At 36.1% G+C, this 11,518-nt stretch overlaps 1 protein-coding gene across 2 annotated transcripts; it reads left to right on the top strand.

Moving 5' to 3' along the window:
- The first annotated feature begins 931 nt into the window (after positions 1-931).
- LOC131782155 (WD repeat, SAM and U-box domain-containing protein 1-like) lies at positions 932-10,993 on the top strand. 2 transcript variants are annotated; one of them, XM_059098872.2, is made up of 11 exons: positions 932-2,641; positions 5,121-5,189; positions 5,511-5,612; positions 6,076-6,181; positions 6,615-6,648; positions 7,107-7,147; positions 7,840-7,940; positions 8,236-8,312; positions 8,559-8,730; positions 9,526-9,660; positions 9,964-10,993. In XM_059098872.2, exons 1-11 carry the CDS (start codon positions 2,047-2,049, stop codon positions 10,125-10,127), a joined length of 1,596 nt encoding a protein of 531 aa, XP_058954855.2. In that variant the 5' UTR covers positions 932-2,046; the 3' UTR covers positions 10,128-10,993. The 2 variants fall into 2 exon arrangements, with proteins under 2 accessions (XP_058954855.2, XP_058954856.2); XM_059098873.2 differs by lacking the exon at positions 5,121-5,189 and having other exon boundaries at positions 1,473-2,641.
- Positions 10,994-11,518: the final 525 nt, after the last annotated feature.

Genomic DNA, 11,518 nt, shown 5'->3' with positions numbered 1-11,518 from the left:
TTGCATCATCCTTCAAAGGTGACGACAAACCTTTCGCCGGTGTGACATAAACTGTTTTGGCCCCAGTCCTTTTGCGATTTATTTTCTTCTACGTATTTAGAGAAAGTTATTTAAAAACAAATGTCTATAATCTTATTAGCCTGCTCACTTATAAAAGTGAAAATGATATCATTTTAAAGTTTATGGCTTTTACTACAGGTCAAAATAAAACGAGCAGACTGTGTACAATGGCCGAAAATACTCCTACGTGTTCAAAAAAACACGCTCTTCAATATGTAAACTTCTAAACAAAACGAAACGAACTAAGGAATCGAAGCGAAGGGAAAAATTGAAGCAGTTGCTAAAATAAAGTTACAAATTATAAGTTACTACAATTATACGCAAAGAAATTGAAAAACGTAAAAACAAAATAAAAGATAATAAAGACACCTACAAACGTTGTACGAGATTTGGGGACGACTCGCTGAGTTACTGGTTAAGGACGATATAGAGCGAATTAAAGCGACTGAGAAAAATGATCCATCACAGTTCAGCGATAAATCCGAATGAATAAGATTTACGGTAATGAACTTATACGAATGTTACAAACAAACGGAATTTATGCATTAAAAAAAATGCACGTGAAAATGAAAAAATCTTGATAAACGTGCGACGGAAAGAAAAAAGACGAATTTATAGTGAATGACGTCAATATATAATTTTTGTCGGCAACACTTTGTATTTCCCCTGCTGCCGTCAATGTTTCATTAAGCTGGCGATCCTTCTAAGCCAATCGACTCATGTTGAAAGAAAGTTTTAATGTGGCTGTGACTCATCTTCAAAAATTTAGTTCACTTCAAGAGCTCTCCTCCGTTGGTTTCTGATTTAGCAGTTAGTTGCCAGGGGCCTCTCCCGTGGGAGGCGAGACTTAAGCCTGTCCTTACACTGTGATCTTCATGATATCTCTAGCCCACAACTGGCACATCAAAACCTTATTCAGTAAAACACTATCATTTGTAGAATTTTACTGAAAAAATGAACAAAAGTACGACATGGAATCTCTTTGTTTTATATCATAAAAAGACAAAAGAAAATGTCTATGGTGAAGTCACTGTATGCGTCATCGATATCCGCTCCATCCTCGGAGACCCAGGGGCTGTGAGTCGATTTCAAGACAGGGCGGAAGAGCCCCTGGGGACATTGTCCAACAAGACTAGTTCCAAACGGTCACAGTCGTTCTGGTATCTGATTGATGCCAGAAAATCTTTGTGTTTTTCTGCCCAATCAGAGTGAAGTATACTTTAGAGTCCTCTCGTGTGTTTTAACACGGAGATGTACAAGAAGTTCAGTTGCTCGCCTTGTTTGTTTACGCCGTGCGACGAAGCTTTGCTCGAGGTGAAAAGTTTCAGTCTCAGCATACAATGTAAGAGAAATCGATCAGATTGTACGCAAAAATCTTACAATAAATTATACTGAATACTTTCGCAGGTATCACAAGAGAACGTATTTAAAAGTTTGCGAGGTTCGTATAAAACATAATGGTTGCAGGCGTCAATAGGTCGCTTTAAACGTTAGACGAGATGTAAGCTTAAATCGTTCTAGATTTCTCGTATAATTTGCTGTGACTGAAACTTTGCCAATCCCGTGAAGTTATTTCGTCGCATGGGCCACGCAGGTACGTCGAGCAACTAGCGCTTACGCTTACGTTGCTTTCTGTGAACGCCAAAATCAAATCTCCTTCGACTAGTTGTTTAGGGAAGGTTCAGGGTATTTTTTTTACGATGATTGGGAATAATCCGAGTGAAAATTTTTTTTATTTTTTCGCGAGCGTCTAAAAACTGCCAGGACACCAAAAACCCAGAATTGTACAATCAGTAAATTTATGCAGGTATTGCGGACCTATTTTCCTTCGAACTATTTCGGATTAGTTCGGAAAGCATTCGCTGTCACTCGTATGTAGACGATGACGTAGTAAGAACTTAAGTTTCATTAGGGTATTAGTCGTAGACAGCTGAAGGAGGTCTACTTTGATATTTGCGTAACATGTAGTTGTTTTCTTTTTTCCAAATGGCTGTGCTAGTTAACACCTTCGCAAAACATGCAACAGACGTGACCTCGTGTAGCTTTTCACCTAACAGTAAAGTTTTAGCTTCAAGTTCTGGGGACAAATCCGTTCGATTGTGGAATATTGAAAATGGAAGCGAGTTGTCGGTGTCACCATTGCTTGGGCATACATACAGTGTAAACTCTTGCAGTTTCTCGCCGTTTGGAACTATACTTGCAACAGCCTCGACGGACTGTAGTGTTTTCCTCTGGGATGTTGATTCTGGTTCCATGATTACGGTTCTGCAAGGACATAAAAACGTTGTTCGCGTATGTCGGTTTTCACCAAACTCTCGATTCCTCCTTACCGGTTCTGCGGATGAAACGTTTTGTATTTGGGATGTATCTTCTAAAAAGCTCGTCAAATGCGTGGAAGGATTGGAAAGTAGTGTGTTGACTTGTTGTTTTACGCCAGATAGCTTACACATAGTGACTGGAACGAGTATGGGAGATTTGTGTATCTGGGATGCTCAGAGTGGAAAAATGATGAAGTTCTATGCGGAAGGACACGATTTAGGAGTAGCTGACTGTTGCTTCTCGCCAACTTTTGGATCAGCTAGTAAGTTACGCTTACAGTTCTTTGCAGTTTGTGTTTTTCGTAACAAGATTTACTGGGGGCCTTTTGATACAAATATTATCGATCTAATCATTTTGAGTTGAAGGTTGTGTGACTGTTTTCGAGGGAGTTTTGAGTACAAAAGCTTCATCATTAGCAATTGGTGTGGATCAAATAGTCAATTCTGTGTTGTTATTTATAAACTGCATAATTCCTAGTAATGAACTTGTGTTAAAAAGATACTGCTATCTTTGCTCCTTCAGTCTCCTATTTAAGAATAGCCGCTATGACTACCTAAACAAGTCGCTTTACAATAAGTCTTGTACAAAATTATCCTCACCCAGCCCTGCTATCGATTATCCATTATTTCCTTTGTTAAGTTATTTAATTAGATGATAGATAATAATGTGAAGATTTTATTAGTGTTGCAGCTGCACATATTTCATTTGAATAAGTCACTGAATTAGTGAAAAATATTACGATTTTCCATACAAATCAGTACTTCCCTATATTTCTGTTAGAATGGAAGGAGATCCATCAGCAAACTTAGGGGTTGCCCTCAACGTACTTGAAAAATGTTGATTCTTATTTTCTTGTATACATGTAGATCATAAGAGTATGTCATCAATGATTAATTAATTCATACTTGAGCATAGTTAAGCATAACTTTCTTTTTTTTGGAATGCATGTATAGAAGAGGACTTGGGCCATGGACAAACTGTTGAGATAGTTGATTATGGTACATTCTTCCAAACTGTCTCTCATATCCATAATCAAATGTTTGGGTAATCGATGATGGTTTGTTAAAATCACACAATGAACCTGCTCAGACATGTACAGTAGCCTGTACCTTGTGATTATCAACATATATTGTGGTCCTAGCTTTTCCACTATTCTTGTTCTAAGCCCTATTGTTGTTGTATAGTGAAGAAAGGTTTTCTTTATTTTCAATGCTCTGTCACCACCTCCCACCTCTCATGACTATTTTTCAGTTTTTATTTTTTTATTTTTCTCTATAATTTCTCAACTACCAGTATTATTTTTCTTTTTACTCATTTGTTGTATCCAAGTTTTTATGCAAACTTAGGTATATCTCAGTGACTGCTGGGATTTCGTTTTTGTGAATCCCATATGGTAACCAGCAATGTGAGGTATAAATTTTGCAGAAAGGCAATTGTGATTTATGAATTTATAAATTGGTATCAGGGGTGATTTGCCATCTGAAATATATATGACCAGTGAGTGTTTTATTTCATTTCATGAAAACCTCATGATTTCTCAGAAACCTTATGCTCAAGAAGAAAAATTTGAAGTTTCCTTTAGTAAAATGTTGTAATGGTTGAAATGTTTTTGAAAGTATACATGACTGATTCATTTTCTAAAATTTTTATGGCCAAAACAGGACCCCCTTTTGTTACTTTCTGCATAGGGCATCTTTGTTCAAATCTCTAGTAAATAACTTGTATTCCATCATCTCTTTGAATAAATCAACACTCCGAGCTCAATTTTGTTTCAAATTAATCATTTTAGCATGTAAGATTACATGATGTTCCAACTATCTTGATGAATTTAAGCAGTCATCCAAATTGATGATGTTCCAACTATCTTGATGAATTTAAGCAGTCATCCAAATTGCTTGATTGTCTATGTTAATTTGTGATAAGTTTTGATAGGGTGGCTACAAACGCGCATGAATCATATAACTTTCATGAACCACTGTCATACCCTACAGGTAGCAGTACCCTCCCCTCCCTTGGTCGCTAGGGTACTGCTGCATGTAGGCTACCATCGTTTAAAACTGACTCCAGTTTTAAATACAGAAATGCAAGATTTTATTTATTTCTTTATTTCTTTATTTATGTTGAATGAGCAGCACTTCTAACCTACACTATATAACTTTGGCCCTTGTAAAGTACAGCTCTACATGAAAATGTTCTTGAAATATTCATCAAAATGATTCACAGTAAATTAACTCATATACTCATAACAATGACTCAAACCTAATTTCTCTTTCAATTTTATCCCTGAATCACATATTAAGAACTTCTTGATTGTTAAACAAATTCTGCCTTTCAGCACCTTAGGAAATCTGTAGGGACCAGTATGGAGAATATGCATACTGATGTTGGGGTGTAAACAACAGTAAAGGGTTAATGAGTACATCAATTTTGTAATTAATATTTTTCATACTTGTTTGATTTTGTAGTTGAATAACAACTGTATTTAAAAGTTATAACCATTAATGATATTTTCAAATTTGTTTTAAACTTTAATCAGCCATGATTTAAGTTTTTAATCATGTTAACCCATTTTTCCAGTTAAGTATACATTTTTAAAACAATTTTTATAATAATAGTCCCATAAATTAGGTTAACTCAGCATTTAAATCAGATTTCTGGTAATTACATTTTACTTAATACACAAATACAATATCTATTTCTTGCATTAACACTATAAACTTTCTTTTTAATTCTTCTTACAGTACTGAATACTGTGGAATCCTCATTTATGACGCAAGTTGTTTTGCGCCGTCTTGGTCTTGATACAAACTGTAAGCTTTTGTTTTGCTGCAGTGTGTGATTATAAGATATTGAATTAACTAATATTAATTGTACCAAGTTTTCTAACATATTGTAACCTTAAACAACTGTTTAAGATATCTAAAACAAATTATGTGAAGGTTTTTAAATTCTAGCTTACTTAAAGCGTGTTTATGGTTATTTTGCCTCAACGTGTACTATTTTATCAAGGGCTGCATCTATGCAAGATGGCATGATCATTAAATAATGTTGGGTTCAACAGATAAGCCAAAAAAATTTTTTTTTTCATGAATTGTATCATGACATAAGCCAACATTGTGTTAATGTTGCAGATCCTGCTTTCCAAGACACAAGTGGTGGTGCCCCACAGTTCATGCTTGCTACAGGTGGAAATGATAACCTTGTTAAGCTGTGGGACATTTTCACTGCTTCAGGTACTAACGCCAGCATAGTGATGCAATTTTTTGTGTATTTCTTTCATTGATAATTAGATTAAATCTTTCCTTAACTTGCTGACACCACTTTTAGCTCCCAAGATTCTGATTGGTAACTCTCCCCTCTTGCTTCTACATCGTTTTTGTAAATTAGTTAGGAGAATTTGGTACTTGATTAAGATGATTATAACAACTTGTACCTCTGAGTATTCTCATTACCTGTTTGCTAGATAATGTATGGATGTTATAGGGATGAGTTATATGTTCATTACTTCTTGGATTCAAAGGATTAACTCTGACTAACAATGTGATAATTAATGATTACTATTAATATTAACTCTCCCTTCCAGATGCAATACATTTCTTTCTCAGTTGAGAGAATTTTTCATCTGAAATGTTTTTCTTTTCTCTTCATGCCATTTGTTAGATAATGTATTGAAATTTTCTCAAATTATTTTGATAGCATTTTCAGCAGAGTGCCACATCCGTAAACGCTGTTCACTAAATGGTCACCAGGGCCCAGTGCATGGCATTGCTATGTCACCAAATGGCAAAATCATGGCATCAGGGTAAGCAAGCTGTGCTACTGATCACAAAGGGCAAGATAAAGTCTGTAGAGAGAAAAAAGGGACCTCATGTTAAACACAAAAGCCCTCTGTTTCACTGTGACCTTTGACAGGAATTATATCTGTAACAAGAGAAGCATGATCCAAAAAAACCTATCATTTCCTTAATTCTTTGCACACTGTGTGGAGATTCAGCTTGGGTATTTAAACATGTGAGTAGTGCAGCAAAGCTTGCCACAACATTGGTTAAATTTACTACCAATTTGTACCAGATCTTGAAAACCTTGTACATCTTGTTACATGCACAATTTTTTTGAGGGCATCAGTTTCTTAAATAGTCAGAAGCTTAGGTCCATAGGCAAGGAATGTGTTTTTCTGGTCAAACACAAACAGGGATCAAGTGTTAAGTATACCTTCTTGTTTATTTATTTTGCAGGTCTTCAGACAAGTTGGTTATCCTTTGGGATCCAGTAAGTTAATGACAGAAAATGTGTTTGTTAATTACTTTAGATTCAACTCCCATACATACCTGATTTTTTTTTCAGGCTTTATTTTCACCACTGCATATTAAGTAGTGTTCCTAACTGCAGTGATCTCTCTCATCTTCATTTACTAATCAGCAATTCAGATTTATCATATTCATGTATTCATTCATCAAACCTTAAAACTGGCTGAACTTTTGACCAAATTTTTCATGAAGTGCTCTCACAATGACTGACTGGGTTGTACATTTCTCAAAATTTTGATACTTTGTCTTTCTTTGTGAACTCATCATACTTTTAGGTTCTCTTTTGTTTTAATTCACTTTCAAGAAAAGCAAATGATTGTAAATTTTCATGGGGTTTTTCATGTGAAAGGAAATATGTATTTGACTCTAGAATGAGTACCTATGGTTTGTAATGATTACCTGGGGAATTTCTTTTTACAGTTACTGGGAGTATCATTGCTAACATTGGAGGGGCATACAAGGTATGTTTGTGGAATTAACCCTGATCACTCTATTTGCTAGATTATATGTTAATTTTTTTGCAAACCAGGCATGTTGCTTAACCCTTTTTTCCTGGGAGTGACCAAAAGGGAATTTCTCCCCACATTGTTGATATATAATCAAGCAGAAAGGTGACAAGAAGACAGAAAAGTTTTTTTAATTATGGAATATTGCTGATGTAACACCAAATTTCAGAGCCAAATTTAAAAGAAAAACATAGCAGACAGTGGAGAGAATTGATATTTGGATCTTGGGAATGAAAGTGATTTGTAGAAAGCACTCTTTTCAGGGTAGCACTTATTAAAAAAATTATCATATTTCTTAAAACAATCAAATTTATGCTAACATAGAGAACCACAAATTTATAGAGAAGACAAATTTACTTCACCCTTTAACTCCCAGAAGTGATCAACATGAAATTTATCCTGATAATATCCTTACATTATTCTGCAAACAGCTAATGAGAATACTCAAACTTATTAGGTAGAAGTTGTTGTCTTGATCTACCGGTAACCCCAAATTCTCATACTAATTTACAAGGATATGTCTAGCAGCTAGAGGGGAGAATTATCAATCAGATCTTGGGAGTTAAAGATCTCATATTGTCTGTTACTAATGAAAAAAGGTATTGAGACCTCTGTGGTGAAGACTCATATTTATCTTCTTTATTTAGGTATGTAAATTGTTGTGCATTTTCTTTGGATGGGAACTGGATGGCAACAGGATCAAATGACAGAACGGTGAAGCTGTGGAAAATTTGTTTAACTGAGAGTGGTACGTTCAGACACATATAAAATTTTATTAGCTGTTAGTTATTTCATATTTATCATTGAGATGGTTTTTTTCCTTTACATTAAAAAAGGGGTCACCTTTTGACCTGCAAATAACTGCATACAAATTATGGTCTGTTCATGCACAGTGTTGTAGAGCTGCATTTTAGGCCACACGACATCCTTTTCATGTGTGACTGCAATCACCCGTGAAATATTTCCCTTCCAAGCTGAATTTTTTTGGTGTGCTTGCCTGGCATTTATCAAAGTAGTAATGTGCTGCACTCCAAACCAAACAGGTGAACTGGACCAGTCAGGCAGATCAACAACAAAGCCAATTCTTCAGAGTACACCAGTCAAGAAACAGGAGCCTCAGGTATGGTTTGTTGATTGATCATCACAGATTAAATTAGAAAGCCACCTTTTAAACATTGTGGTTTCATGAACTTAGGCAGGGAAGTCAGACACTCTAGCAGTTCTAGCTTTTCTGATAATTGTTGATTTACTGTTTCTTGCCTTTGAGATGATTCTGTCATAATTATTTAATGAAAAATTTTCTTACTGAAGGTAGCTGTGTATTTTTATGAAAGTTTGACTGTGTTTGCCTTTGGTTCATACTCAGGAACCCAAGAAACAAAGGAAGAAACTTGTGACATGGAGTATTGATGATGTCTGTAGCTGGCTTATTTCACTGGATCTTGATATTTACTGTGAATCATTCCGTCAGAATGCCATTGATGGAATGGAGCTGTCCAACATGACCAGTGAAGTGCTGGCATCAGACCTTGGTATTGGTGAGTGGAGTGATACATCTTACTTATTATTTCCTCAAATTTTATGAACAATTGATAAGAGGGCCAGTTGGAATGATATGCAGAATTACTTTCCTTTCTTAGACCTTTCACTCCCAAGATTTTATTAGTAATTCTCCATACTGTCAGTCTACCATACAATTCTTTTGACGTTAGTTAAAAGTTTCTGTTAGATCAACTAGTAATTGCCTAATTGATATTTTTCTTTATTCTCATCACCTGCCTGCTCAAAATTGTACTGATGTTGAAAGGAGAAATTCTGTCTTGATCACACGTGGGACTTAAAGGGTTAATAGGTGATGTAAGTCTTGGTCATACTGCCCATTGTGACTTTTTGAAGTTACATTGATCAACAAAAGTGTTGGACAGTTGCCGCTGTTCTTGTACTGATGTGAATGCTTGTTGACCCAAGGGATATTTTAAAATTATTTTCCTTGATATTAGCGTGATGAAGGCAATCCGTTCTCACCAAAGCCCCATGACTGACTGCTTTTATCCTTCAATCTCCTAGAGGTGATTAACAGCTGTCATCTTCTCACACTTGAAATCTGTTTACCAGCATACTGATACAATATTTCAACATGTTATCGAGATCTAAAACTGAATTCTCCTGACTAAGTTTTCAGGATTTGTGTCACAACCATTAGGGAGAATTAGAGGTGTGAATTTGGGACTTAAAAAGTTAAAGAACAAAATGGATGAAGTTTACAAAGCACATCTTTTTTTTCCAATTTATAGTTGAAAAAATCAGAAAACCAACTTATCAAATCATTTCAGGTCCAGCTGGTCATCGAAATAAAATTTTGCGAACAGTTAAGGAAATTAAGAAGGAGGAACTGGAGGAAGATATACCTGATGAATTTCTGTGTCCCATAACAAGAGAAATCATGACTGATCCTGTCATTGCCGCAGGTTGGCACAGTTTCTGGTTTTTAATTACGTTTTCTTCTTAGTTGGAAACGTGGTAGCCCCGTGGTTATGTAACTTGTTTCTGGATGTAAGGACAAGGGTTTGAACCTTGGCCGGGTTACTTAGCTTTTTTCAGAGGGTGGGTTGGGCAAACCGTTAGGGAAATCTGATGAAATGTGAGAGGGGGGAGCTCTCTTTCTGATGGTGGAGATCAATATTAAGTGATTTCTGAAATATAGTTCTGAGTGAATTGGCTAAAACTTTTTTTTTTTATTTTTTATTTTGTCTCTTTTTTCATCTCACAAGATGGCTACACGTATGAACGTGCATCTATTGATGAATGGCTGACCTCTGGTCGTCTAACAAGCCCGATGACAAATGCTCCTTTGAAGAATTCTTCTCTGACACCCAACAGAATGCTCTTTATGCTGATACAGAGACACTTTAGTGGACAAAATATTAACGTTTGATACGTATGCACACTCGCTAACTCATCTAAAGTTTTTATGTGTGCGACAAGAGTACTTTATGTCATCGTAATAATTTGTTATTTAATGATTTTAAATTAATGTAGTTAAATGTAGCCTTTCCGGGCTGTCATATTGTATAAAACACCGCGAAAGCGGGCGTCTGAGAGAAAATACGGTGGGGAACTGGAGAGAGAGGGAAGGAAAATCTCTCGCTCCAACCCCTCTCCCTTCCTTGGCCTACCCTCTTCAGAACCCCTTTTCGTTTTTCCTTACTGATGGAGGGTTTGGTAGGAATAATTTCAACAACCTTATCCGTATGTTGGAAGATATTTTGCTATGTCCCAGATATTTAAAATGCGTTACTATATATTGAGCTAGAGGTGCCCTAGTAATGCGGCGGCCGCCTCATGGGTGATGTAAAAGCCCTATCGCACATGCTCGTTTTGATTTTAGATATTTAGATACACTTTGATTAGAAACGTCTGGCGATGTATTTTGAACGATCCTAAGAGGACCATTGGGAAACGATGAACACATTTTGAGGGTTCCCTTCATAGTAATCACTATAACAAGCAAAAACGGCCTCAGCTAAAAATGTTGGTGCCGTTGTTGAAATGTTTCGTTTTGAAATACGCAGTTGTTGACAATATTTTTTTGTGCGAAACATTACATTGTTTTTGAGTCATGAAGTCTTTGTGAGAATGAGCAATCGCCATCAGGAAAGAAAATGCCACGCTTGAGTCAAGTATGTTGGTAAAAGAGGAGGAGGAATTTGCTACTGTTTAATTACTTATATCAACTTTGTATCGAAACACGGTCAGTTTGGCCACTCTTGATTTCGTCAAAATATATAATCTACAACCTGGCGATGCGGCAATTCGACTTACACTGGGGCCCCGTTAACTTGAATTTGGTCGACGCGAAGCCTCCTTGTAACTCGAACAAGATCCGATTTCCCTTGACCCATTTTTCAGTCATTTTCCCTTAACAAACTCGAACCCCACTAGCTTGAACCTTTTTTCGCTTTCCTTTGAAGGACTAGTTTGCGGGGTTCTACTGTATCGCTCTTATTTTAAGCATTGCGCCACTGTTATATCGGTTGTCTCTATTTATGTTCCACCTTCAACTGGTTAACTTTCGGTTTCTAAGTTACCAAAATAAACAAGTAGTGCATCACCAAACATGTTCTTTAGCTTTTTGCATTCAGTTCGTCATGACCAATTTCCATAAACCTCGGATCATGTCATGAGGTGCACAAATGTTTCATCGATTTTTAAACTCGATTAAAATTGACTGTGCTAGGAGGTAAAAAGTTGAAGAGGAATGAATTAAAACTTTGAATCTTCTGACCAGTATCTAATTTCTCCTTACATTATCTTTCCTGAATCAAA

The sequence above is a fragment of the Pocillopora verrucosa genome, chromosome 10 (genome assembly GCF_036669915.1).
Source record: "Pocillopora verrucosa isolate sample1 chromosome 10, ASM3666991v2, whole genome shotgun sequence".
NCBI lineage: Eukaryota > Metazoa > Cnidaria > Anthozoa > Scleractinia > Pocilloporidae > Pocillopora > Pocillopora verrucosa.
This window is presented reverse-complemented; position numbering and strand designations above follow the sequence as displayed.

What these genes read in the sequence shown, in the direction of transcription:
- LOC131782155 (XM_059098872.2), top strand. Translation starts at nt 2,047, where the DNA reads ATGGCTGTGCTAGTTAACACCTTCGCAAAACATGCAACAGACGTGACC. An exon ending in ACATTGGAGGGGCATACAAG is followed by an intron (nt 7,148 to 7,839) that starts GTATGTTTGTGG and finishes TTCTTTATTTAG; the next exon opens with GTATGTAAATTGTTGTGCAT. An exon ending in TCAAGAAACAGGAGCCTCAG is followed by an intron (nt 8,313 to 8,558) that starts GTATGGTTTGTT and finishes GTTCATACTCAG; the next exon opens with GAACCCAAGAAACAAAGGAA.